Source organism: Moschus berezovskii, chromosome 3 (genome assembly GCF_049115385.1).
Source record: "Moschus berezovskii isolate FMDL1 chromosome 3, NW_MosBer_1.0, whole genome shotgun sequence".
Taxonomy (NCBI): domain Eukaryota; kingdom Metazoa; phylum Chordata; class Mammalia; order Artiodactyla; family Moschidae; genus Moschus; species Moschus berezovskii.
In genome coordinates, this window is record NC_142462.1 from 90,643,635 (window position 1) to 90,671,122 (window position 27,488).

General features: G+C 34.1%; 1 protein-coding gene across 2 annotated transcripts in view; it reads right to left on the reverse strand.

The window, feature by feature from the left end:
• The window catches only part of CDK13 (cyclin dependent kinase 13), a 136,258-nt gene that overhangs the window by 19,778 nt on the left and 88,992 nt on the right, over positions 1-27,488 (reverse strand). For both annotated transcript variants that reach the window (XM_055421149.2, XM_055421150.2), the window contains exons 6-11: positions 25,677-25,866; positions 24,335-24,391; positions 10,858-10,959; positions 10,688-10,765; positions 1,706-1,822; positions 1,005-1,136 (exon numbers count right to left, since the gene is read on the reverse strand). In XM_055421149.2, the coding sequence (XP_055277124.1) occupies positions 1,005-1,136; positions 1,706-1,822; positions 10,688-10,765; positions 10,858-10,959; positions 24,335-24,391; positions 25,677-25,866 (676 nt within the window). The remainder of the gene's footprint in view (positions 1-1,004; positions 1,137-1,705; positions 1,823-10,687; positions 10,766-10,857; positions 10,960-24,334; positions 24,392-25,676; positions 25,867-27,488) is intronic.

The following is a 27,488-nucleotide window of genomic DNA, read 5'->3' on the forward strand; positions in this document are numbered from 1 at the left end:
ACATCATGAGGAATGCTGGGCTGGAAGAAGCACAAGCTGGAATCAAGATTGCTGGGAGAAATATCAATAACCTCAGATATGCAGATGACACTACCCTTACAGCAGAAAGTGAAGAGGAACTCAAAAGCCTCTTGATGAAAGTGAAAGAGGAGAGTGAAAAGGTTGGCTTGAAGCTCAACATTCAGAAAACAAAGATCATGGCATCTGATCCCATCACTTCATGGGAAATAGATGGAAAAACAGTGGAAACAGTGTCAGACTTTATTTTTGGGGGCTCCAAAATCACTGCAGATGCTGATTGCAGTCATGAAATTAAAAGACGCTTACTCTTTGGAAGGAAAGTTATGACCAACCTAGATAGCATATTAAAAAGCAGAGACATTACTTTGCCAACAAAGGTCCGTCTAGTCAAGGCAATGGTTTTTCCCATGGTCATGAATGGATGTGAGAGTTGGACTGTGAAGAAAGCTGATCGCTGAAGAATTGATGCTTTTGAACTGTGGTGCTGGAGAAGACTCTTGAGAGTCCCTTGGACTGATTGCAAAGAGATCCAACCAGTCCATTCTAAAGGAGATCAATCCTGGGTGTTCATTCAAAGGACTGATGCTAAAGCTGAAACTCCAATACTTTGGCCACCTCATGCGAAGAGTTGACTCACTGGAAAAGACTCTGATGCTGGGAAGGATTGGGGGTGGGAGGAGAAGGGGACCACAGAGAATGAGATAGCTGGATGGCATCACCGACTCTGTCGACATGAGTTTGAGTGAACTCCGGGAGTTGGTGATGGACAGCGAGGCCTGGCGTGCTGTGATTGATGGGGTCGCGGAGAGTCGGACACGACTGAGCAACTGAACTGAACTGAACTGACTGAACTGACTGACTGACTGACTGCTCTTCTATTTATTCTTTTTCTTTTGACTTAACTAACCACAGAATAGCCTGATAGTTACATACAGATATTATTAAAATTGTCCACAATTTGCATACGGTAAAAAGTTACTTACTCTGGTGGAGGCATTTTTGAGGGTTCCACATCCCGTAGGAACTCACACTGAAGAGCCTGCTCTGCAGTGCAGCGCTTACTAGGATCCAAGGCGAGCATGTAATCAAATAAGTCTAGTGCGGCTGCAGGAATACTGGCATGAGAGGATTACAAAAGTCATGCGAGTTCTTTGACTCAAGTTTAATGTTTCTGTAGGAGCTTAAACATTAGCATTTTGTAACATGTTTGCAACAGTTTATTCCAATAAGTTACAAATCTTCCTTTGAAGAAATGCTTATTTTTTACATAATTTTGTATTATTCTAAATAATTTGAAAACTGGCAAACAATAGTATATTTATTACTCTATGGGCAATTTGCTGTTTTAACATTAACTAAAAACTGAACAGAAGAGTTTCCTACAACAAAATAAAAAACTGAATTCAAGTATCTTGAAAACTGTTTCATTAAAATTTTAAATGATATTGTTAAACTTCTCTCAGGTAAACACTAAATCAAACACACAACCCCAAATAACTGATTTCATAATGATGGTGAAATGCTTACTTGCATATAGCAAAGGGACATTCAAAATTAAATGATATAGTAGAACTGTGATAGGTCTACCTTAGGTCAACAGAGGCTAGAGTGACATTTAGAATTCTAAAGAAGTAATTTTGTAAAAAATCAACGCAATATGGATGTTTAAGCATCCCCTTCTTACAAAACAAATTCTTCTCTTAACTTTCGACGATACTGCTTCTTTGGTTTCATGGTGTTGAAATACGGTAGTTTGATTACATCAGGCCACACTGCAGGACATGGACTCCCACATATACGGCTAAACAACACATAAAAAGAAGTACATCAATATAAACTACATTGAAAAAATAATACATACAACTGCTATGCAAAACAACTCCTTTTTAAATATACAAAAGCTGGAGTTCTGATACAATGTATAAAAGTTTCATTAAATATTTCAGTCATCCCAAATAAAATGTTTTAAGAATTTCTTTTCAGTGAATGCTTTTTAACACTCTATAAACATCCCAATTTCTAGAAAGAAAACCTTCATATTTGCAAAATCAAATCTTAAAGACACAGGTAATATTTAAAATGTTGAGCATATTTTGAACCAAAATTTTAAATTTTTATACCAATTGAGGAACTAGAGTTTAGTATATGTATTCTCTGGTTTTGCAGGTACCTACCATTACCAGTTCTCATGAATATAATGAAGTTTGCAATAACAGCAGAAAAGATTTCCTACACTGAAGACACTAACTAAACTGTATAGACTGCTGCTGAATTTGATCAACTAGAGAACTCTAAAAGTCACATTCCTGAAACATAGTTCTTCAATTTCAGTAGTGCCTCTGATTTCAAGGTATTTAGAAATTTTAACTGCTTTACTCTCTGTATCTTGAAATTCCTCACTATTCTTATAATAAATCCTTCATAAACTAAAGAAATGCTGTAACAGATAACTCTAGCTGGTAAACATTTTAAAATGCTTTGGTAATATGTAGATGAAAAACTGGTTAAATATGCTTAACTCAAGTATACTGAATCTCAAGAATAAATGTGTATCTTATATAAAATTACCAGCTCACCTTCATATATAAAAAGAAAAGGTACATGCATCACTGACTTAAAAGTAAAAATATTCTACACATACATGAATACTTGTACTAAGGTACAGAAGCAACTGACAACTAAAGTTGCCATTCTTCAGCAGACCTTAAGATCACTACTACATTAGAAACATTTATACCAGATGATGAGAACATTTTTAAAGCTGTGTCACTGAAACTGTATTTTGTTTCAATACAGTTTAGGATTTTTGTAAATCCAAGCTTTTAAGATCTTACTCTTCAATATGCCTATCTCTTCTTCCTTTCAATCTCATTCTCTAACCTCCTCAAAAGGAGAGAAGGCCAAACTCAGGAGCATGGTTCTCTATGATCGGGTTCCAAATTGTCTTCCTCATTCTCATCTTTCAGTTCATCTCTCCACAGGCCAACCACTCCTCCATGCCTTTGTTCATGCTCCTTCGTCCTAGATTCTACCTAGCTGAATCCTTTCCATTCCTGAAGATGAACATCAAAAGTAACCTATTTACAATGTTTTCTGTATCCTCACTGTCCAGAAGAGTCACTTTCTACATGCTCCTGATTTGACACTATTTCATCCTGCTTTACATTTTAGTTGTTTACATAACTTTATCTTACTAAATTATGGTAAGAGAATCACTCTTGCACTTTCGTATACTACATAAATAATCAATCCCTCGCAGATTGATGTGCACCATAATAGAAGTATAAAATACACTGGAATAAAGAAATTGAAGGATACTTTAAACTACAGAAACATAAGAAAATATACTTGAGTTAGAGAAGAGATACAGAATTTTGCCTAGAACTCAAAGGATAAGAAAGTAAACAGGTGGGAAAGGGAATAAGAGAAATACATTACTGGCAAAGATTAGTGCACAGGCAAAGTCATGAAAATAGCAAAGTATAAACATTCCAGAGGCAGATCAAGGAAAGTGGTATAGGTGGAATTTGGGGCTACAGAGGTTTATTTGGAAACATAGACAGGGGTCACACAACAGTCTTATGAGGCAGCTTGCCTAACTACAATGAAGACAGACTTTGAAAACAAACTTTAGACCTAAACGCTATCTGTGTGATACTGGTGAAACTGTGCTGCTTAGAATCTGTTGCTCTTTCGTAAAATGGAGATTCATTTTATTTCAGAGCTGTGAAAGTAAATGATCCAGCATCTGGATCATTAATAGCCTTATAATAGAAATCAGCTTCATTATCTCATAGCTAAAGACTTATTTTATGTATTCTGGGAAGACAGTTGACTGGGAAAGTTATCTAACTGGGAGCAGCATACAGGATGGAATACACATTCTAAGATAGGGAAAATTTTTTAGGAATTAGGGAAGCAGACATGACAGCAATTGATAACTGCATTTTAGCAAAAATCAGTGTCTGATAATCAATTAGCTATCCCTAAATCATTTCTGAAGACATTCTGAAATGCATCATTTGCTAAATCCCTAAATATCTGAGATCTGTTATGGGAATCTATTTTGATCTGATTTATCTATTCTGATGCCAATATCATATGAAAGCTTTACATTTTTTCTTAAGACAAGATAAACCCCACTATGTATTCATTCCTCTAATTATCCTTTTCAGGATTTCCTTACAGATGAATTGTAGAATCAATACTGTCACATTCCAAAAGAGAATCCTGTTGGGATTCAACACAGCTGCTCTGGATTAAAGAACTGTGATCTTTACAAAGCTTAATGTTTCCATTTTTATATTTCCTTTGGTTTTATACAAGCATATCTCATTTTATTACACTTCACATTTTTTTTATTTAAACAGATTTCAAGTTTGTGGTAAGCTTGAGTCACCAAGTCTACTGACACCATCCTTCCAACAGCATTTACTCACTTCATGTCTCTGCGTCACATTCTGGTAATTCTCACAGCATCTCAAATCCTCCTTCACAAGAAGTTTACAACTTGCTCAAGGCTCAAACGATGGTAGGCACTTTTAGCAATATAGTATTTTAAAATTAGGGCATATACACATAATACTATTGTATATCTAACAGACTACAGTATACTGCAAATATAACTTCATATGCATTGGGAAACCAAATAATTTTGTGAGTCACTTTAATACTCACTTTATTGTGATAGTCTATAACCAAACCCGCAACAGCTCCAAAGTTTACTTATATAAAGTTTTTCAATTAGATTTTGTGTTTCTTTTTATGGGGCTTAGTGTCATTTTTTGAATGTGTTCCAATCCCTATTATATTTCCTAAGCAATAATTAGAAGAGTTTTGTTAAAGGAAATGGTCAAAATGTGGCAAAAATTTTTTCAGAATGCTATCTGAGATCCTATGGTTCCTAATAGTTTTTTAAAATAGTTGTTTGTTTGAGGCTTCCAGGTCTATTATCATCACCTATAATCAGAATACATGTTATTTTTTCAAACATGTATTCTTCTTTATCATTATGGTATGCTACATTATGTGGTAATTTCCAAAAAATGTTAAAATGCTAACAATGCTACACAATACTTGGTAATTTTTTGGTTTCTGATTTTAATGGGAGTACTTTCATTGTTTACCAGTGGGAAGAATGATAACTTCTGGTTTGAGAAACACAACACATGGTAAAGATAGTAACAGACAGATACAAATTCAAACAAAGCTCCTGCTAAGAAAGCATTAATTTATTCCTTTTTACTTTAGGTTTAATTGTTGTGACTTTCAAATTTCAAAAGAATGCTTCTTTAATTCTATCAGTTTGATTTTTAGAAACTTTATTGTAGCCATCATCTGCATTTTTTTACTTGGGTTACTAATATCATGAATTATATTAAGAGATTTTCTAATACTTAATCATACATACATTCAAAAGAGGAATATTTCTTGGGTCTAATCAAAGTACAAGTTTTAGCGTAATGCTGTATTCTACTTTTTAATTGGTCTACACCAGCAGTTTGCAAAAATGGGGTTCCCTAGACCCTTCAGGGGTCTGGTAAATCAAAGATACTTTTAAAACATCATTTACACTTTTCAATGTGTTGACTTTGCACTGACAGTATTAAGCCAATGGTATAAAACACTGGCACTTTAGCATGACTTGAGGCAGAGATGCCAGACTATTATACATACTCTTCAGTACCACTTGATGGGGTGGGGAGGGTTTTCACTCAAGAATGCACTTGTTGAAGCAGTAAAAATTACTGTTATTAAATCCTTACACTTGAATATGTATCTTTTAATATTCTTAGTAATGAAAGAGAAGATACTCGTAAAGCACTTCTGCTGCACAAAAAAGTGACAGTTATCTTGAGAAGCACTTGTACAATAATTGAGTTGCAAGCTGCTGCTTTTTTCATGAGCCACCATTTTTACCTACAAAAAGAACTATCAAACTATGGTCACTGACTTGGGTATCTGCCAGACATTTTCTTATATAGGAATGAAGTCAGCTTGTTACTTCAAGGAAGACAACTGCAGTGTTGTCAATTATAAAATTCAAGCTTTCAGGAGAAAGTCAAGAATACTAAAAGACACGTCTGCACTGTAAACTTAAAAGCTTCAAAATAAATATCTAAAGGCTTTTCTGATGAGATTAGTGTCATAACAAGAACTATAAAATGAAATGTTACATTTAGAAGATCTGCTCAATTCAGTGATCCAGTATAGATTAAGTGACCCACACATGATGTTACAAAATCATGACGGGTAAAAGACCTATTCAGAGTGTAAGATACACCAAGGGATTTCAATATATTAGAATATAAAATCTGTTGTTACAGACTGAATATTGCAAATAACCTTTTAAAAAAAAAAAACTGCCACTCACTGCAGTTTCAAGGAAGAATATGCACAATTATCTGAAAAGACTACTGAAAACATCATATCACAGATGTTTATCCATATGTTTATTAAGCCAGACATGCAAAATTTATAAAAATGTAAAAACAATCTTAATCATTTCACCATTTATTTTAGTTTGGAAAAATATAAACTTTTTACAATTAAAATGTTATTCTAACATACTGTTTTAAAATGAATTAATAAATATTTTTAATTCTCAGTTTTAAATTTCAATACATACCAACAACATAAACAAGCTCCTGGGATTTTTCACAACGTCTAACAGTGTAAAGAAGTTCTGAGACCAAAAAGATTAAGAAGTACAAGTCTACAGAAATTTTTATGCTGCTGACTTATAAAAGTATAAATGCTTCACTTTTTAAAATATGCGAATGTTCCTTCATTTCCAATATTCTGGAACAACCAAAGTCTATGCCTTTAAAGTTTTAAAAATTTTACCTGTGTGACCTGAGGCTTTGTGTATGTGTAGGGCAGGAGAGAAGGTAGATTCTTCTCATTCCAAATCTACTTTCTTCCATGATTAGTTTTTTATTCCCTAAGCAATATACATTGTGTGATATAAAGGTCTTTCACTGGCTGCCAGAACACTTAAAAGTGTGACTCTCATGTGGAAACATTTTTGCCCTCATTTATCCCTTTTGTATCCCCACCTATGTTTTCCACTCTTTGCCATTACTTTTCAATTCAAGCCACTTATCGTAAAATTTTTGAATCTGCCTACAGCATTTTCTGGAATCAGGTGAAGTACAAATAACTTGACCACTACAGTGTAAAGCTTTTTAAGACAGATTCTGATTAGTATTACTATCCTTAATACATTTATATGTATTTGTTCAATGCAGACCCTAGAACTCATCATTCCTGAGGCTTCAGACTGGGGAAACATTCCAACATTACTGCAAATAAGATAAGGGGACGAGTGTGTATCAGCAAACTTACATTTATTTAATTTTTACAATCCTAAGCATGATATTTGTCCTGTTTTACTTGTGAAGAAAGAAACTTACAGTATTATGGAACTTACCCTAAGTCACAAGAGCAGGAAGTAGCTGAGATGGCATTAGGGCCAAGGATTGCATGATCCCAAAGCCCACCCCTTTCAATATATTCTGCTGCCTCCTTCAAATCAAGGAGACATGTCTCTTTTACCAGAAATGCCCCCTTCTCTTCATGTTTTAAAAATAATTAATGCTATAAAATCAAATTTGAAGCATTCTTTTTCATAATATAAATATTTGATATCTTACCAAAACCTAAAGACATTTTGGAATATATCAAGTAGAAAATAGTCCCCTCTCTACCCCCCTCACAAGTCCATGTTCATTAACAGGTCCAGACTCTTCTGATATGTTTAATTTGTCTCCTGTATATGGGATCAAACCAATCACGGTTTCTGTACAACTGACCTTCTCATGTGACAGTGTTGCTTTTCCATGTCAGGATCTCCAGATCTACTACCTCCTTTTTAATAACTGTAAAGTATGCCACTAACAGAATGAACTTTCTATTTTCCATTAACTGACTTAACATGTTCACAAGATAGTGCAAACACACTCATGCCTGAGGATCATGACTTTCCTGTTCACTCAAATCTCTACTCAAATGATAGCTCATGAAATTTTCTCTGGTACCATATACACTACCTTCTATCGCTTTCTACCCCCTTACACTTATCACCACCTGACACATTTTATTCTTTTTTTTCTGTCTCCCCGAACAAGAAAGCAGAAAAGGATGTGTGCCAGTTACTAGGCACTGGAGATAACAATCCCCAACCTCTGCTGTATCCTCAGTACCTAGTGACTGGTACATAATCAGCACTCAATAAATACTGTTCAATTAACTCCTTGATTTGAAATGTCCTCTGTATTATATTTTAAGGTATCCATATGAACTTTCTTTACTTCTGAATTTCTCATATAATTCCACTGATTCATCTATGGTATCCTGTGCCAGCACAAAATAGTTTTAGTTACTAAAATCTGGTTTTAACATATGATATGCCAAATTGTCCCTCTTTTTAAAAAAATTTTCCTGGTTACTTTCAGGTTCATCCCTCCAGATAAAATCAATCAGTGTTCAAAAAAACATCCTCTGAAATTCTCATTAGGACCATAATGACTACTAGAGGATGAACTGCCATCTTAAAAAAAAAAAAGGAAGGCTTCCTAGCCAAAAATAAGATATGCCTCTCCAACACTTACTTACTAAAATCTTAACATTGTAGGTGAAACTGGTTAATATTCATAAGTAATCTTTAAAAGCTATTTCTTTTAAGCTATTTCTTTCAGAATATATGTATTAGTATATATACCTCTATTGGGTTCACTTTTCTACTACTACTAGTGAACTTATCAGTGCCTCTAAAACACTCTTAAAATAATGACACCACAAGTTAACTTTTTCTCATTCTTCTCTTTGCTTCTAGTATTTTACCTCTAAATTCAATTTGTGATACATATTTTTATCACAATAAAGAAATATGCCTCTATACTTACTTAATTAGGAGTTTATAATTTCAGCAAATGCCTATTCAACAGCTATCAAGATAAACATACTGTTTTTTGTCTGTTAAAATGATGAATTATAATAAAGGAATACCTAAAGCTAAAACATTCTTGTATTTTTAGGATGACCCTACTTGACTCTTTAATTTTTAATAAAACATTAGATAGCACAGGCTAATCAGTTCTTTTAGAATTTTTATATTAATGTCCTGTAGAAATTACTCAGGCTTTCTTCATTAATTTTTGGTGTTTGTGTCATAGTAACTAAAAGCTCCAGGAAGTTTTATTTCCCACATAGTATAGAGAATGAATAGTTTCTAAGATGAAATTACTTATATTCAAATCTCAATTTTGCCACTTGCTAGTGTAGTTGTACGACTTTGAACAAATTCTTCACCTCTATAAAATTCAGTTTTCTTAACTATAAAGACAAGACACAACTGAAGTAATTCAGGTGAATTCTTAAAACAATATTTGCATCATGTATAAACTAAACAGCAACATCATTGATAGAAGCCTAGTATCCAATCCAATTAGGAACAATATTTGCTTAATAGAAAAAAATGGGTTAGAAGAAATCATTACCAAAAGAAAAAGAAAGGTACACAGATACATGATTTAAACATTTTATTTTAACTAAAGACATATAAATGTATATTTCCCAATGTTCTGACACAGAGCCATGGCCTTCTCTTTCAAGAGAGGATTCACTGAATGGGGTTCTACATTAGCTTTCTTGCATAAACCATAGCCATAACATATCATCAAGGATTCCAAGCAATCTGATTATTAAATTATTCTAAATCAGTATGACTTTTCTTTCTTATAGTACACTGCACACACCTAAATAATAGCAATGTTATTAAGTCTTTGCAAAGCACATCTGTCCATAATCGAACAACATATGTACAATAATAGAATATTTGTATACAAAATTGGAGACAACTCCCTCTTGGTCATCGTACTCTTCAACTGCTGGAACAAATACATAGTCTTAAGTAGAAAGTGATAATCTACTAACTGTAAATATTCAGTGTGCTATGTTATCAAGCTAGTAGTATTTACAGATGGAATGGAGAGCACCAATTAGTCCAATAAGTCTGCTAGAGGGAAAGCTGACAGTATATGGGTATTTTTGTGTCTTATACCAATCTTTCCTAAAAATCCTCAGCCGTATTTTCAAACACTCATGCAAATCTTACAAGTTGCGAATTAATATTACTATAAATAAAAAAACCAAAGCTGTTTTTTTTTAAAAAAAATTTATTTAAAATATTAGATGAAGAGAAAGATGATTACCCTATGACCAAGGTCCTACAATAGGCTTCAAATAATGAAGACATATGCTAGTGAGTACATGGATGTATTTCAGTGTGTGCATACATATACAGATACATATAAACATGTATGCATATACGTATATAAAAGAGTATTTCTTTCTAATATCCCCAAACATTCCTTCCATACTCAACACTCTGAAAAACAGAATCTACCATTCATTCTCTCCTCCTTCATATTTACTCCTCCTTCCCAGTCTTATTTTTAGGGCCTCGAACATGTTAATTTAATCGCAAAATATTGATGGACTTTAAGATCCTTAATTTTACTAGAACAATCATCAGAGTGCCTGTAACATAGTTTCTCCTCCTTTCAGCACTCGTTTATCTCTAAATAGAAATGTGATGTTCGCCTAGAAACACAAGCCTGAAAAATTTTTTAATTTCCTACAGATACTACAATCACAAACTTACCTTATTAATTCTAGTTGTGCAAGCTCCTGATTTGCTTGAAATATAGGTTTTTTAGTGAAGAGTTCACCAAGGATACATCTAACAGGAAAAAACAACCATGATTACCAAAGGGTATGATTTCACTTAATTATCAAAAGTTTTAAATAAACTATTCAGGAAACCTATCTTACCCACAGCTCCACACATCGATAGCTGGTGTATACCTTTCTTCTCCCAGCAGAAGTTCAGGAGGACGGTACCACAAAGTGATGACTTTGTTTGTATATGGCCGACTAAAAAACAGAGAAAGCACTCTTTAGAGTTAATATGTGTTAGAACAAGAGAAATTCTCTTTGCTGGTGCTGCTGTTTCCTCATTAAGTTGTGTCCAGCTCTTATAACCCCATGGACTCTAGTCAGCCAGGCTCCTCCAGGCAAGAATACTGGAGTTGCCATTTCCTTCTCCAGGGAATCTTCTCAATCTCTTCCCAGGGATCAAGCCTGCAACTCCTGGTGGATTCTTTACCACTGAGCCACCAGGGAAGCCCCCGAAATTCTCTTAAGAAATATTATTTGGCCAATCAAAACCATCCTACAATCCTAACTAAAACCACTTTAATCTGCCTGTATACATGCTATGATATCTAACAAAGGATGATAAAACAGATCCGAAAGCAATGTAATTAACTGAAAAATTCAATATATTAAAAAGTCATCTTGTTTTAACTGTAATATGGTCAAAGAAAGATAAACAAAACTGTTGGCAGATTGATCTTCATCAAATATGGCAAATTACAAATGTGTGGCAAGATACAGTTCAAACAAAAGTTTCAACTGGGCATACCTTCCATTGACAATATTTTATTTATTTTAACCCATTTTGGTATGTGAATAGAAGTACAAAAGGTAAACTGTAGTTGAGTTCAGTTCAGTCGGTCAGTCATGTCCGAATCTTTGTGACCACACAGACTACAGCATACCAAGCTTCCCTGTCCATCACCAACTCCTACAGTTTCCTCAAACTCATGTCCATTGAGTCGGTGATGCCATCCAACCATCTCATCCTCTGTCGTCCCCTTCTCCTCCTGCCTTTAATCTTTACCAGCATCAGGATCTTTTCCTATAAGTCAGTACTTCACATCAAGTGACCAAAGTACTGGAGTTTCAGCTTCAGCATCAGTCCTTCCAAGGAATATTCAGGACCGATTTCCTTTAGGATGGACTGGTTGGATCTCCTGGCAGTCCAAGTGACTCTCAAGAGTCTTCTCCAACACCACAATTCAAAAGCATCAATTCTTCGGCACTCAGATTTGTTTATGATCCAACTCATACATACATACAGGACTACTAGAAAAACCATAGCTTTGACTGGATGGACCATTGTTGGCAAAGCAATGTCTCTGTTTTATAATATGCTGTCTAGGTTTCTCATAGATTTTCTACCAAGGAACAAGCGTCTTTTAAAATTTCATGGCTGCAGTCACCATCTGCAGTGATTTTGGAGCCCAAGAAAACAAAGTCTCTCACTGCATCGTTTCCCCATCTAATTGCCATGAAGTGATGGCACCAGATGCCGTGATCTTAGTTTTTTGAATGTGGAGTTTTAAGCCAACTTTTTCACTCTCCTCTTTCACTTCCATCAAGAGACTCTTTAGTTCTTTTTCGCTTTCTGCCTTAAGGGTGGTGACATCTACGTATCTGAGGTTATTGATATTTCTCCCAGCAATCCTGATTCCACCTTGTTGCTTCATTCAGCCCAGCATTTCACATGATGTACTTTGCATATAATTTAAATAAACAGGGGACAATATACAGTCTTGATGTAATTCTTTCCCAATTAGCAACCAGTGTGTTGTTCCATGTCCGGTTCTAACTGGTGCTTCTTGACCTGCATACAGATTTCTCAGGAGGTTGGTAAGGTGTTCTGGTATTCCCAACTCTTTAAGAATTGTCCATAGTTTGTTGTGATCCACACAGTCAAAGGCTTTGGCATAGTCAAATAAAGCAGAAGTAGATGTTTTTCTGGAACTCTCTTGCTTTTTCGATGATCCAATGGATACTGGCAATTAGATCTCTGGTTCCTCTGCCTTTTCCAAATCCAGTTTGAATATCTGGAAGTTCACAGTTCATGTACTGTTGAAGCCTGGCTTGGAGAATTTTGAGCATTACTTTGCTAGTGTGTGCAATGAGTGTCACTATGCAGTAGTTTGAATATTCTTTGGCACTGCCCTTCTTTGGGACTGGAATGAAAACTGACCTTTTCCAGTCCTGTGGCCACTGCTGAGTTTTCCAAATTTGCTGGCATATTGAGTGCAGCACTTTCATAGCATCATCTTTTAGGATTTGAAATAGATCAACTGGAATTCCATCACCTCCACTAGCTTTGCTCGTAGTGATGCTTCCTAAGGCCCACTTGACTTCACACTCCAGGATATCCAGTTCTAGGTGAGTGACCACACCATCATGGTTATCTGGGTCATTTCTGTGTATTCCTGCCACCTCTTCTCAATCTCTTCTGCTTCTGTTAGGTCCCTACCATTTCTGTCCTCTATTGTGCTCATCTTTGCAAGAAATGTTCCCCTGTGGTCTCTAAGTTTCTTGAAGAGGTGTCTAGTCTTTTCCATTCTATTGTTTTCCTCTATTTCTTTGCACTGATCACTGAGGAAGGCTTTCTTATCTCTCCTTGCTATTCTTTGCAAGTCTGCATTCAGATGGGTATATCGTTCCTTTTCTCCGTTGCCTTTAGCTTCTCTTCTTTTCACAGCCATTTGTAAGGCCTCTTCAGACAACCATTTTGCCTTTTTGCATTTCTTTTTCTTGATCACTGCCTCCTGTACAATGTCACAAACCTTCATCCTTAGTTCTTCAGGCACTCTATCAAATCTAATCCCTTGATTCTATCTGTCACTTCCACTGTATAACAGTAAGGGATTTGATTTAGGTTATACCTGAATGGTCTAGTGGTTTTCCCTACTTTCTTCAATTTATGTATGAATTTGGCAATAAGGAGTTCATGATCTCAGCCACAGTCAGCTCATTCTTGTTTTTGCTGACTGTACAGAGCTTCTCCATCTTCAGCTGCAAAGAATATAATCAATCTGATTTTAGTACTAACAATCTGCTGATGTCCATGTGTAGAGTCACCTCTTGTATTGTTGGTAAGGGGTGTTTTTCTATGACCAGTGGGTTCTCTTGGCAAAACTCTATTAGCCTTTGCCCTATTTCATTTTGTACTCCAAGGCTAAACCTGCCTGTTACTCCAGGTATCTCTTGACTTCCTACTTTTGCATTCCAGTCCTTATGATGAAAAGGGTGTTAGTTCTAGAAGGTCTTGTAGGTCTTCATAAACTGTTCAATTTCAGCTTCTTCAGCATTAGTGGTTGCGGCATACACTTGGATTACTGTGACACTGAATGGCTTGCCTTGGAAATGAACAGAGATCATTCTGTCATTTTTGAGACTGCACCCAAGTACTGCATTTCGGACTCTTGTTGACTATGAGGGCTACTCCATTTATTCCAAGGGATTCTTGCCCACAGTAGTATATATAATGGTTATCTGAATTAAATTTGCCCACTCCAGTCCATTTTAGTTCACTGATTCCTAAAATGTAGATGTTTACTCTTGCCATCTCTTATTTGACCACTTCCCAATTTACCTTGATTCATGGACCTAACATGCCAGGTTCCTATGCAATACTGTTCTTTACAGCATTGGACTTTACTTCCATAACCAGTCATATCAACAACTGGGCGTTGTTTTTGCTTTGGTTCTACGTCTCAATTCTTTCTGGAGTCATTTCTCCACTCTTCTCCAGGAGCTTACTGGGCACCTACTGACCTGGGGCTCTTCATCTTTCAGTGTCATATCTTTTTGCCTTTTCATACTGTTCATGGGGTTCTCAAGGCAAGAATACTGAAGTGGTTCACAATTTCCTTCTCTAGTGAACCACATTTTGTCAGACGTCTTCGCTATGACCCATCCATCTTGGGTGGACCTACAAAGCATGGCACATAGTTTCACTGAGTTAGATAAGGCTGTGGTCCATAAGATCAGTTTGGTTAGTTTTCTGTGATTTTGATTTTCATTGTGTGCCCTCTGATGGATAAGGATAAGAGGGTTATAGAACCTTCCTGATGGCAGAGACTAACTGCAGGGGAAACTGGGTCTTGTTCTGATGCCTGGGACCATACTCAGGAAACATTTGATCCAATTTTCTGTTGATAGGCGGGGCTGTGTTCTCTCTCCAATTCAGGTTTATTCTGTAAAGACCCACTGGCAGTAAGTGAGACACTTTATCATCTTCTAACGATGAAGACATATACATGTGTCTTCACACACATATCGCATACGTCTTTAGAGCAATTCGAAACTTCTCCTTCTTTCCAGACATCCTCCAGATCACAAGGACACAAAAGCTGTATCAGCAAATTCCCCAGAATGGCTGTATTCCAAGCCAACCCACCTGAGGTTGGCTTAAACTTGGACCAGTTTGGGAAAGGAAAAAAAAGAGCATATAATTTACAAAGCGATTCCCTCTTGCCAACTGTAGGTCTGAAGTTCCAAGCAGCCTGCTTCCACACAGCCAAATTTCTCTAAATAATTTAAACATTTATACTATAAGGCATTGATCTAGACATCACAGCATTACCACGGTTAGGACTATAGTAACAGTGTGCCAAAGCCAGGAAAAAAGAATACTTGACCTTGTGAAAACAAAGAAGATAGTCTGTTTTCAACAGCCAATGAGCATTAGATTTTTCTAACATTACTAAATTACTTTCCTTAGTAATTTTTGCTTTTTACTATCATCACTTGGCATAATGAGGAAGTCTCTCAAACTCTAGCTATTCTAATTAAGCTGGATTTAACAACTTAAAAATATGTTCACCTCTTGATGTCCTACCTCCTTTTAAATTTGAAGTTCCTTCACATTTTACTCTCACTCAAACCTATACCTCCTTTAAAACAGAGTGAAAGATTTGACTCCATCAGGTCTAATCTCTTTTTTACAACAGATTTCTTTTTAAAGAGATTTATTTTCATATTCTTAAATTTACACCATACTTACCATTGTATTGAACTACTTTGTTTTCTCTATGTTCCAAGAAAGTCAAAAGCCTCAGAGACCATTCTTTATTGTGAACCCCACAAACTAAGCCCAGAACAGTGCGGGACATAGGGAAGACCTTTTAATGTATATGGCCCCAACTTTAGGTGACATACAAGAATTAGCTGGTGGCAGAGGGGAGGCAAAGTATTAGAAAAATATGATAAGTAGTTTTCTAAAACTTTTCAAGGGTCTGTGAGCATATGAAACCTGCAGTCTTGTTACTAAGGTACAACTAGTCTCAAGAAAAAGGTTTAAATTAATTAAAATGGTCAAGTAAATGGTTAACTTTTAATCTTTTTATGTTTAGAAATGTTTTTAAATATATTTTTTAAAAAAAGGGTGAAATATGCAGAAAGATTATACAAATTAAGGTTAATGAAAGATTATTTTACATAGTTTAAAAAGAAACAACAGATCCAAAATGGATCTGTTACTTGTGTAAGCTCTACACCAGCAAACCAAGACTTAATATCCAACCTAACTGCAGATTCAAGCCATCCCAGAAACTTCATCTTGGTCAGCACTAGTGAGGTAATCTGTCACATAGACACCCCCATCATCCCTTAAAGGAAAACAACCTTGCTACAACCAATCTGCTTTCTGCTAGTAGAACTTCTTTGTCCCTGCCCCCTCTGCCTTTAAAAATCTTCCATTTTGTACAGATCTTTGGAGCTCCTTTCTACTTGCTAGATGGGATGCTGCCTGATTCATGAACTGCTTAATAAGCCAACTAGATCTTCAAATTTACTCAGTTGAATTTTGCTTTTTAACAATACTATATAACAAGTTCTAGGCAACATTCAGAAACAGTCATCTTTATAGCAGTTAAAATTAGAGTAGTTCACTGTTTTATTAACTCATCAAATTCAGAAGTGAAAATATTTAGTACATTTTCAAAAATGATTAACAGAGACCAGTGGAATATACTTCCAGGTATACAGCAAAAGAATTTAATGTATACCAATTAGCAGCTTTTCCAAATATATCCAAATGCTTAGTTTCTGTCAGAAGAAAAATTTAAACTATGTAAATACTGGAAACATTTAACTGTAAAATCTGACATAGAACGTTCAATTTTAAAACACTAGTATAATCTATATTGTGAAAGTTCTTTCTTCATGAAGTAAATATTCAAACTGATGTATACATTTTATAAAACAAAGTACCATCCCAGCATTTCTCTTTACATTCAGTTAAGTATCAACAGAAGAGAGATCAAAGATCATCAGTAGTAGATTCCAACGCTGCCCTTGAGACTGGGGACCTTAGGGACCTTGTGATGTGGTTATGTTCTTCCCTACCCTACTGCCCCACAAGCAGCACTGTACTTCTAACGAAGCAAGCACTGCCTTAACAGTGCATCCCCAGGCTGGCAGGCAGCTCGGTCTCCTGTCTGGTCTAAACAGGTAAAAGGCAAGGCAGATGATCAGGGCAAGATTTTAGGCCCTTGATATATTTAGAGATTCTGGATTATCCAAAGTAAAATTCACAAACCATAGTTGATAACTTTGTTAAAGATCCTCTTAAGAAATGAAAAAAGAATCACATAAAGGGAAATAACGAAATAAGCTCTAAAATACTTCACTTTTCCAACAATACATAAAGTCTACACTTAATTTTTTTAGAGCATAACTTATACGAGGAAAAGATGGAAAGAGTTCAGCTAAGTAAATTCACTGTATGACCCAATGTCATGTATCCTTCAGAATCTACTACATAAACACCTACCAAAATTACAAAAGAAATCTGGGACCTATTTCTAATGCCAACCCAGCTTCTAAAGTCAAAAACCCAAGAGTCATCTTTGATTCTCTTTTCCTTCAAATCCCATATCTAATCTATCAAAAACTCTGTCAACTCGACAACCGAACAGATCCTAAATCCAACCATTTCCCACAATTTCAAGGAAATCTGAGTCACTGCTCACTCTGAGTATGAGCCACTATTATCTTTTCTCTGGTATCCCTACAACAGTCTCTTAAGTAGTTTCCCTGCCTCCATTTCTAGCCTTCTTCCCCCATTTTTATGGTTTTTAAGCATAAAACCAGGTCATATCAGTCAGCTGCTTAAACTGTCCAGTGATTTCCCACAGTAATTAAATAAAATTTAAACTTTACCTCCGGTGATAAGACTGTAACCTGGAGTACCTATTACACTGGGAAACATCTGGGCCCCTTAACTCTGCAAGTCTGTTTCCAGGCCTTGCAGTTGCTGAGTTCCTTCTATTTGGAATGTTATCTGCCCAGATCTTCATTAAGTTATTCTCTTCTCATCACTCAGGTCTTAGCTCATTTTTACTCCACAGAGTTCTATCCTACTGTTTCAGCTAAAATTACCCTAGCAGCGCCCCACTATGTTCACAATGACCCTTCAGAAACTATTTTATTTGCTTTTTAGTATTTAGTACTTTAAATTCTTTCTTCTACACAACAGGTTCGTGGTCTACCTTCTTTCATGACCGTGTAAATGAGACCAGGGACTTGGTCAATCTTTTATATCTCTTAATACGCAGCCAACAGGTATTACCTGGGTCAGTGTTTGGCATATAGTACTTATTAATATTCTTAATCAACTGATTTATGCCATAACTATCAATATATAACAATAACCACAATCTTTTCTTCATGTCCTTTTCCCATTCCCTTCTAATTTTATCCCACTTTCCTCCTTTTGATATTTTCTTAGAAAAATAAATTTCTGTATCATAAGATTGCTACAGAAAAATATAAGTAATTTTTTTTCCAATTGTTGTCATCTTAGGATCACTTGTACATTATTACACATGCAAATTTAGAAGTCCTATAAATACCTATGTCTTAACATAAAAGGAAATTTATTATCTTGCAAAACAGCTTCCCATTTCCTGTCTCAGCAAACAGCATCACAGTTTATGGCAGTAACTACAAAGCTGTTTCCTAAAATCTGTTCTTCCTTTCTTTGATGGAAGCTGCCCACCTACACTACATCTCCCATCCTCACTGCAATTAAGTATGGCCATGTACCCAAGTTCTTGCCAAAGGAAAGTGAAAGGTACCATTTCTAGCTTGGCTCACAGCACCATTCCTTTCTCCTTTCTAGCTTCAAGCTGAAAGACATGGTGACCGACTCGGAAGACATGTCAAGAAAGACAGCAAATCTTCCAATATGGATCCGTAATGACTATACTATGTGAAGCAGAGTCAACACTTAATCTAATAATATGGTAAAATACTCTCAATTTTGCATCAAGGTAAAGTAACAACTATTCTAGATTACTGAGTGAGAATTACAAACTTCTTATTCTTTAAGCCACTGAATTTTGAGGTTCTCTTTGTCATAAATTTAGTTTATCCTAATTAATAAGTCATTTATTCAGTTCCTTAAGCAGAAATCTTACCACAGGGGTAACGGAAGGAATATGTCTACCAACATGTCAACCATCAATTCTAACAATTCTATATCTTATGATGAAATTCATCTCCATCTTTACAACAGCTATGCCCAATGCCTAGTTTAGCTATGATTATCCTACAAAGGTTTATTCAATAGCTTTATAACTCATTGCCCTTGCTTGCAGGCTTACAAGGTCAATCTACTTTCCAAAGTGCAGCCAAAGTGATAATATAAAATAAAATGCCAATGTTTATACCTTCAATACACACTGCTGTCTCCAGGAGAATATCCACACGAGACCTATAAAATTACTTGGTTCTTGCACTGACTACACTCGACTATCATTTCCCTGAGAAGGCTGAACAAATGCTCATTTCTAGAGCTAGGAGATAAAGCCAGGGAGAGAAGAGAAATGGCAAAAGAACTTTAAAAAAGACAGGGGTGTTTTAATTACATTTTAAATGTTTTAATAAACATTGTAAGTAAGCTTTTTAATATATTTTTAAAGTTAATACTGACCAAAGACAACGAAAACGATCATTTTATTAAAGTCAAAGAAAAACTCATGATAATTTACACAAAACTTTCACAAAATTGTGTCATGCCCCAGTTTTACCTTAGAGCCTAATGAGGAAAAAGCAAACATAGAGAAAGTATGCAGACAGGACTCTAATATAAAAGAAAACTCAAAGGTAGGTGGAATTAGCAGAAAATAAGACCAATCTTGAATTATCCAATTTAATAATCATTTATAGTGTTATCAAGAGAATATTTCATGGTATGATTAGTATACTGTGTTAACAAATATAATAAAAAAAAAAAGTATAAGACACTGGAACTGTTTTGAAACTAGGACATTTAAATTCCAAGAAAGATAAAGTACTGATGTAATAATGAAAATAGATCATCCAAAGTTAGACAAATCAATGAAAATCCAGAGTCCTCAAAACTAAACATTTAGAATTTGGTCTAGTGGTTTGGCTACTCACAGTCAACATCCTAAAGATGGTTTTGTTTAGATCACAAACAGAAAACACAAACTGAAGTGACACCATACATCTGATTTTTTTTTTTTTTTTTTGCTTCATGGAGTAAAAAAATTGTGGTATTGACATATCTATCCAGTCTTTTCACACACACACAGAAAAAAACAAATTCACCCCTACTGAAAAAAAACATGACTGAAAAACATACAGTGAGGCTCTTAGTATTACAGAATAAATTAATACTTTAAAACACTCTTAAAAATGAAAAAATAATTTTTATTCCAATTTATTCCCACAATTAAATTCCAAGCAATAAATTCCATAATCTAGCAGACAGACACACATAAAATCCCTCAGACATTAAATTAGAAAACAAAAAACAGTAACTCTAACAAACTGTTACTCTCAAGATGGCTAGAAACTAACTTTGTAAAAATCCAGAAATAATGGTCTCAACATTGAATATTCTGATTTTCAACTTCTACTGAATATCTTCTACAAATAAGTCTCATTAACAGTTTTTGGGGGAAAAAAATGCAGACACTATTTCTTTAGTCCACTAGATAAGTGACACCACCACCACTTATTTTTCAAAGCTTCTACTTTAATGTGGTTAATAAGAGAATAAATTGTAAAGTCATCAGACAAATAAATAATTTTCATGTGAAATCGCAGGTAATTTTAAATATCTGATGCTATCAAAATATTATTAGATAGATAAGGTGCTTTAAGGGATATTCAGAAATTGAAGTATCACACAACTTGCTGGAAGACTAAATGAGTATATTTTATTTGGCAAAAATAAAATATAATATTTGAAGGGCCAACAACTAATCTTAATATAATTAACACAACATATTCAAGGATCAGAATTAATCAAGTAATTACCATGAAAGTGTTTTATGTTTTAAGGCATATAAAACACAAAAGCTTAAAATAATGATAGCTGTCTTTAAATAACTACAATTCTAGCTCTAGTGAAAAGACAAGAACACAAAAAGACCAGCCCTAAGGAGGCAATTAATTCTGAATATAATTTCAACTAGAACCTGGATAAGCAGCAACAGGTGACTCTCCCATTCATACCCTACATAGGTTTGGGAAAATTTAGTTTTGGCTTTAATGGCAATCTTATGAAAAGCCTCTAGATGGCGATATTGTCTTCAAATGTTTAAAAATCTTTTATTCATGTTAACTTTCAGAACCAAGAAATAATACATGTTTTTCAATAAACTGTAAATATCTTAGATATTTGAAATCTTTTATCTTAAAATTTGAGATGAAATACAGAGAGATTAACTGACTTGTTCAATATTCCACAACTGGTAAAATGGCAATGCCAGGCCTAGAGCCAGTTTCCTGATTTATGCCTAAGGATTTTGAGTTCTTAGCATTAAAGAAGTAAATGTTCTAACCTATAGTTTCTTCTCTAAAAGTGAAATTAATTTCAACTTATATACAAACTGTATTTTTTTCTTCATATGAGTCAATCACATAAAGAGAAAAAGATACCCCATTACTTGGAAAAGCACTGGGGCCAGGACCTAGTAAAATAAACACTCAGAAAGAGGGTTGATCATTGTGGCTGAAAGTCTTGCGAAAAGTTGGACCTAAACAAGCTATTAAACAACTGAACGGATATGAAAAAATGGGGCAAAAACTCCCATTCTCAAGTTCTTTTTTTCACCCAAGGCCAAATAAGGCAAAGCATTAATATTGATGTTCAAAATGAGAAAATGATTCTTCAACTTTAAAGGAATTATCTTCTGCCTAGTTTTAACCCAGTGGTTCACCTTTTTTCTATTGTAGCATACAGGACAGAAGAGATTCATATTGGTCACCCTCTACTTCATGTTCAATTCCTACACACTAGCTGTAGTTCTGTCCAGTTTCTCTCACTCAAAAAAAGACATACCAAATCAAATTACAGTGATAAGCTGAAAGTTGCTCTATTTTAAAACAAAAAACCCTAGGAATAATTTCTTGAATACTTCATTCTATCTGTAATAGCTAATTATACTCAAAGTTTTTCAAAATTATCTTAATATTTAGATCAGGGTATTATGGTTTCTTTCTGGTTCTAATAACAAAGAAATATGGATGAAAATCATTTGCTGTATATTTCAAGAAATATCTAGAAAATTGGGGATAATATAGTGAATCTGCTAAAGGCAGTGAATTTCAGTACTATTAAAATTTACTAGAATAATATGTTTAAAGTCATCCCATTAAGATAAGCCCACTTCTTTACTGATTTTAAAGAAATCGGAATTATTTGAATCTGAAAAAAGTAAATTTTTTAAAACTACATAACCTTGAAGGATAGGATATCTGCTTGTAAAACAAAATGATACACCAAGTTTTTAACTTGCAAATTTGAATAAGCAGAAAATTTCAGCATACATTACCTGAAGTTATGGGATTTAAAAAATTTCAATACAGCAAGACAATGAGGACCAAGCCTCAGTTAACACACCAAATCCCTGACACTCCACTGAAACCCAACATTCCATTAAAAAAAAAAATTCAATGGGAGAGTGAATTCAGACATAAAATTTGGCTCTACAGGTTATCTGGAACATACTTATTCCAATGTGGACAAATAGCTGCATAAAAAGAATCATCAGATGGAAAATGGTAATTTAGCTGTTCACCATCTCCACTGAAACCTAACATGAAAACAAGAGGAATAAGATTTATAGTCAAAGTATGAGAGACATATACTTGTATTAAGAAAGGAAAACCAAACTACAATGAAATCTCAGTGAACGAGCTATACAAGTGAAGTTTTAGATTAAGTACACTTATGAACCTATATATTTTTTTCCTTCAAATTCTATCAATAGGCATTATTGTATATGATGGAAAGAATAAATAATTGGAAGTTGGAAACTTCAAGCTACATACTCTAGATGATATTAACGAATACTTTTGAATATTTTAAGACACTCAATCCCTTCTGGGTCTGTTTTCTAAAATGGAAATGAAGCCGTTAGGCTCTAGAACAACTTAAGCAAACAAGCAAAAGCATACAACCTTTCCTTTAAATATTAATTAGGTAAAACAAATTAAGGCAGAAAAGCTAGGGCTAAACTACACATAGGGGACTGGAACACTGTCCATTACAAACTGTCCATACCATGGTCTGAGGTTAAAAAGAACTCTACTGTATCCCAAACATACCATTTAAAAACCTCTAAATTCTAAAAATAATTTTCAGAATTATGTCACAGGCCCTACAAGATTAAAATATAAACCAATTTTTAATTCTAAAAAAAGTATTTTTAAAAAGATTTTTTTTCAAGTAACCAGAAACTGGCAAATATTCAGTGAACATAAATACCTATTGTTAAGAATTCCAAATTAACTGACACTTGACTATATCCAATTATGATTACACTAAGTAAATTACACAATTGTCATAAAGAATTTACATATATATAACATATATCAATATAAAGAAACAACACTGTCTGACAAGAAAGGAACAAGCTAAACTGGAGATATTAAACCCAGTTAAATTCTTAGTTTATCTACATAAGCTGCCATATTTCAGAAAAAAATTTTATTTTGAAATTCCATATTATTCTTTTGAAAATAATCCTAGTAAGACAAGTCATATTTCAGTACCATCATCCCTTGGAGCTAAATAGGATACAAATCCCAACCTTAGCCCAGAGACTCCACACAAAGAAGTAGGTTGTTTAAGTAAAAGGTTCTAAGGAATTTAAAAGAAACAGACACAACTACAGATATAACTATTGTTAAAAAAAGTTTAAGGAAGTTCAAAATAATAACTAAAACAAAAAATAAGCTTAAACATGTAATATAAAGAGCATTTACTAAGGTTTTTCATTAAACACAAAATTACAAACATCTTAATGTCTAGATATGCATTAGAAATTTAAGTATGAATTCTTTTTAAAAAATTCCTAAGCACATTTAAGAAACTTTTAAAAGAAAATTGTATTTACCTCGAGATATTAAAAATATCTTTTATTTTTACACTGATTTAATGTACAATTCTTATTAGTAAAATAGTCAATCCAACATGATATAAAATCATTATTTCGTATATTTAACCATGAAAAGAAAATTTCCCTTTTGTTAAAAAAATAAACTATCAATAAGGTATTCTTAACATAGCTTCTAAAACTGGTCACTAATGTCTACAATATACATTTGAAAATATTCTTACCTTTCTTCTGAGCTATACAATCGAGCAAGTCCAAAATCTGCAAGCTTTATCTGTCCTCTGATGGAAGATAAAATGAACAAAAAGTATGTTTACTCTGAATTGATGGTACACATTCTCTTCTATTTCTAGAACTAACTATAACTCTGATTACATTGCAGCACCCAAGACTCCAAAGGAAAAGGCAAATAGATAAGCTCACAACAATATAAGGCAAAAAAATCAGTACTTTTCTTTGGATAATTTCAGCTACTATAACACAGTACTATTATTATATATATTATTATACATAAAAGTACTAATATAACAAGCTTCTCAGTATTATCCAGTTCCTATTTAGAAAAGTACACTTCAATGAAAATTAACAAAGTGAAGTAACTTGTATTACTTCAGTAATAATACAGATTACCTGTTCAATTCCAGCCAAAAATGCACAAAACCAAATCATATCATTTTAAATTTATGTTTAATTTTCCAGTTATTAAGAGTGACTAGCTGCTCTACAGAATACTTCCTATTGACTAAAATCAGGATCAGGCATGCCTCACTTTAACAAACAGCAGCAATTACAATAGAGTTATCAGAGTTCAGGTTATGCTACCAATAAAATATTTAACATAAACTTTGAATATATATGTAGGTACGTAGGTACATGTATATAAACACTTCAAAAATAGTTCACTTTGATGACTTTTTTAATTCAAATTAAGAAAGATTCTAAAATCCATTTTTAACCTAAAACTAAATCATATTGTTAGAAGAATCATTCATATTATTTAGAAGACTATCATACAAGAAGGTCAACTAAGTATTGGGAGCTGGGAGGTGCTTATAATTATAATGCTCAGCAGTCTTCCCTTCCCTTTCTCTCCTCCATTGAGGTATGACAGTTGTTATTCAGCAATAACAACAACAGGAGGGGCTGAACAGTCTTCCCAAGTTCACTTAAACTAGTATATAGTTTATGGATACTAGCATATAGATTCAAACTACTCTGTGGATTCAAACTCAGGCCTTTATGACTCCTAAATCCCTATAAGGTTAAAGAGACTCTAAAGTTAAAGACTCTCTAAAGATCTAGAGGTTGGATCCACTTAATTCTATTAAATTGCTTAGATTGAGGAGATGGAATTTCAACAAGTCAACAAAGTTATCTTACATACATTACAAACTATTACTGGAAGTTAATTAATTGAAGAATATTTAACACAACTTCAGATGTAGTCCAAACTGTAATACTGATTATGTTAAAAATATTTTAAGCAATAAAAAACTAATTTTTAAATCTCAAGGTAGACAATATATAAGATTCATTTTAAACATGTATGTCAAACTTTTATCATACCTATTGTTTAGAAGAATATTTGAACATTTAATATCTCGATGCAAAAAGTTCTTCTTATGACAATAATCCAGACCTTCCATGAGCTGTCTCATAAATGACTTTATGTGATTTTCATTAAAATGAACCAAGCCTGATTCCAACAGTCCCATCAGATCATGGTCCATATATTCAAACACCAGATAAAATGCACCTAAGAACAATAATAATTAACACATTAAAGATTTTATTCTTCTAATTTTACTACAGGTTCAAAATTTTTAAAAAATAAAGTGCTGGGGAGAAAACTAATCCCTTAAAAGAACTGATACTGTTGTCATTTAATAATGTTTAACTATCTTCTCTCTGAATCTAGTATCAATAATATCCAAAGGAGATATCTAACCAACTTTCTTCCCCTAAAGAAAATTGCTATGATAAAAAATCAACAGGGCTAATTTCCACACTGCATAGTTTCCGGGTATGATTAATATAAAATAAATTCTTAGCTGTTTTACTTACTGAACAAACTGTTTCTTGCCAAAGCTGAAAAAAATCAGTATAGTTCATTAAAGAAAATTTAAAAGATGTTACAAGGGTTACTTTTAATTAAAAAATAAGCCGGGTCCAGTTGGGCTTTATATGACGTCTAGTAAGTCTTCAATATATGTTAAATTTAATTCTTTTATACACCTCCAGAATATGTGAAAGCATAAAAATTACAGCTTAATTTTATAAAACCAAATTAATCCTACTACTAAAACATACAACAGCACATAGCACATACACACGATACAAATGATAAATTCAAAATTCTTAAACGAAACTTGCACAAACTGAATCCAATGCTATTATCCATACATATCTCACTCAAGCAGTTTAATTTACCAATTCAAGACTGAAAAAGCTAATAAAATTCCATACATCTATCTTTCAAAGTAAAACAGCTATCAATATACCAAAAAGACATTGGAATAAAGTTCACAATCAGTTCCTGATGAAAAACAGAGCAAAGGGAATTCCCTGGCCGTTCAGTGGTTAGAACGAGGAAATTTCACAGCAGGACCCAGGTTTAATCTGGGCTCTGGAGATCCTGCAAGTCAAACGGCAAGGCAAAAAAGTAAAAATAAAAAAACAACTAGAGCAAAGATTTCATAGTAACCTTGCGTTAGGACATTTTCTTAAAAGTTTATAATGGTATTTCCCTGAAACAAAGAATTACTGTCACAGTTAACAGCAAAATGCAAGGTGCTGCACACAAGACAAGAATGTTCACTATTACTAATTGTTCTAGAACTTAGTACATAAAACTAAAAATATTGAAAGTGACAAAAACAAGATTACTCGTAGAAGAGATGACAATCTCCGCAGATCCAAAAGAATTTTTTAAAAAGAAAAAGATGCATTAGAAAAACTGTATACAAATAATGTTAGCCCAGGGGCTTCCCTTGTGGCTCTGCTGGCTAAAGAATCTGCCTGCAATACAGGAGACCTGGCTGGGTTCGATCCCCGGGTAAGGAAGATCCAATGGAGAAGGGAAAGGCTACCATTTCCAGTATTCTGGCCTGGAGAATTCCATGGACTGTATAATCTATGGGATTGCAAAGAGTTGGACAGGACTGAACGACTTTCACTTTCACACAAAAAAAGACTTCTTACATGCCAGCAACAATTAGAATGTAAAATTAAAAACAATTGGAAAGCAAAATTAAAATGACTCCACAATAGAAGAACAAATACTAAAAATGACACATGGACATCACCACATGGTCAACATTGAAATCAGACTGATTATATTCCTTGCAGCCAATGATGGAGAAGCTCTATAGAGTCAGC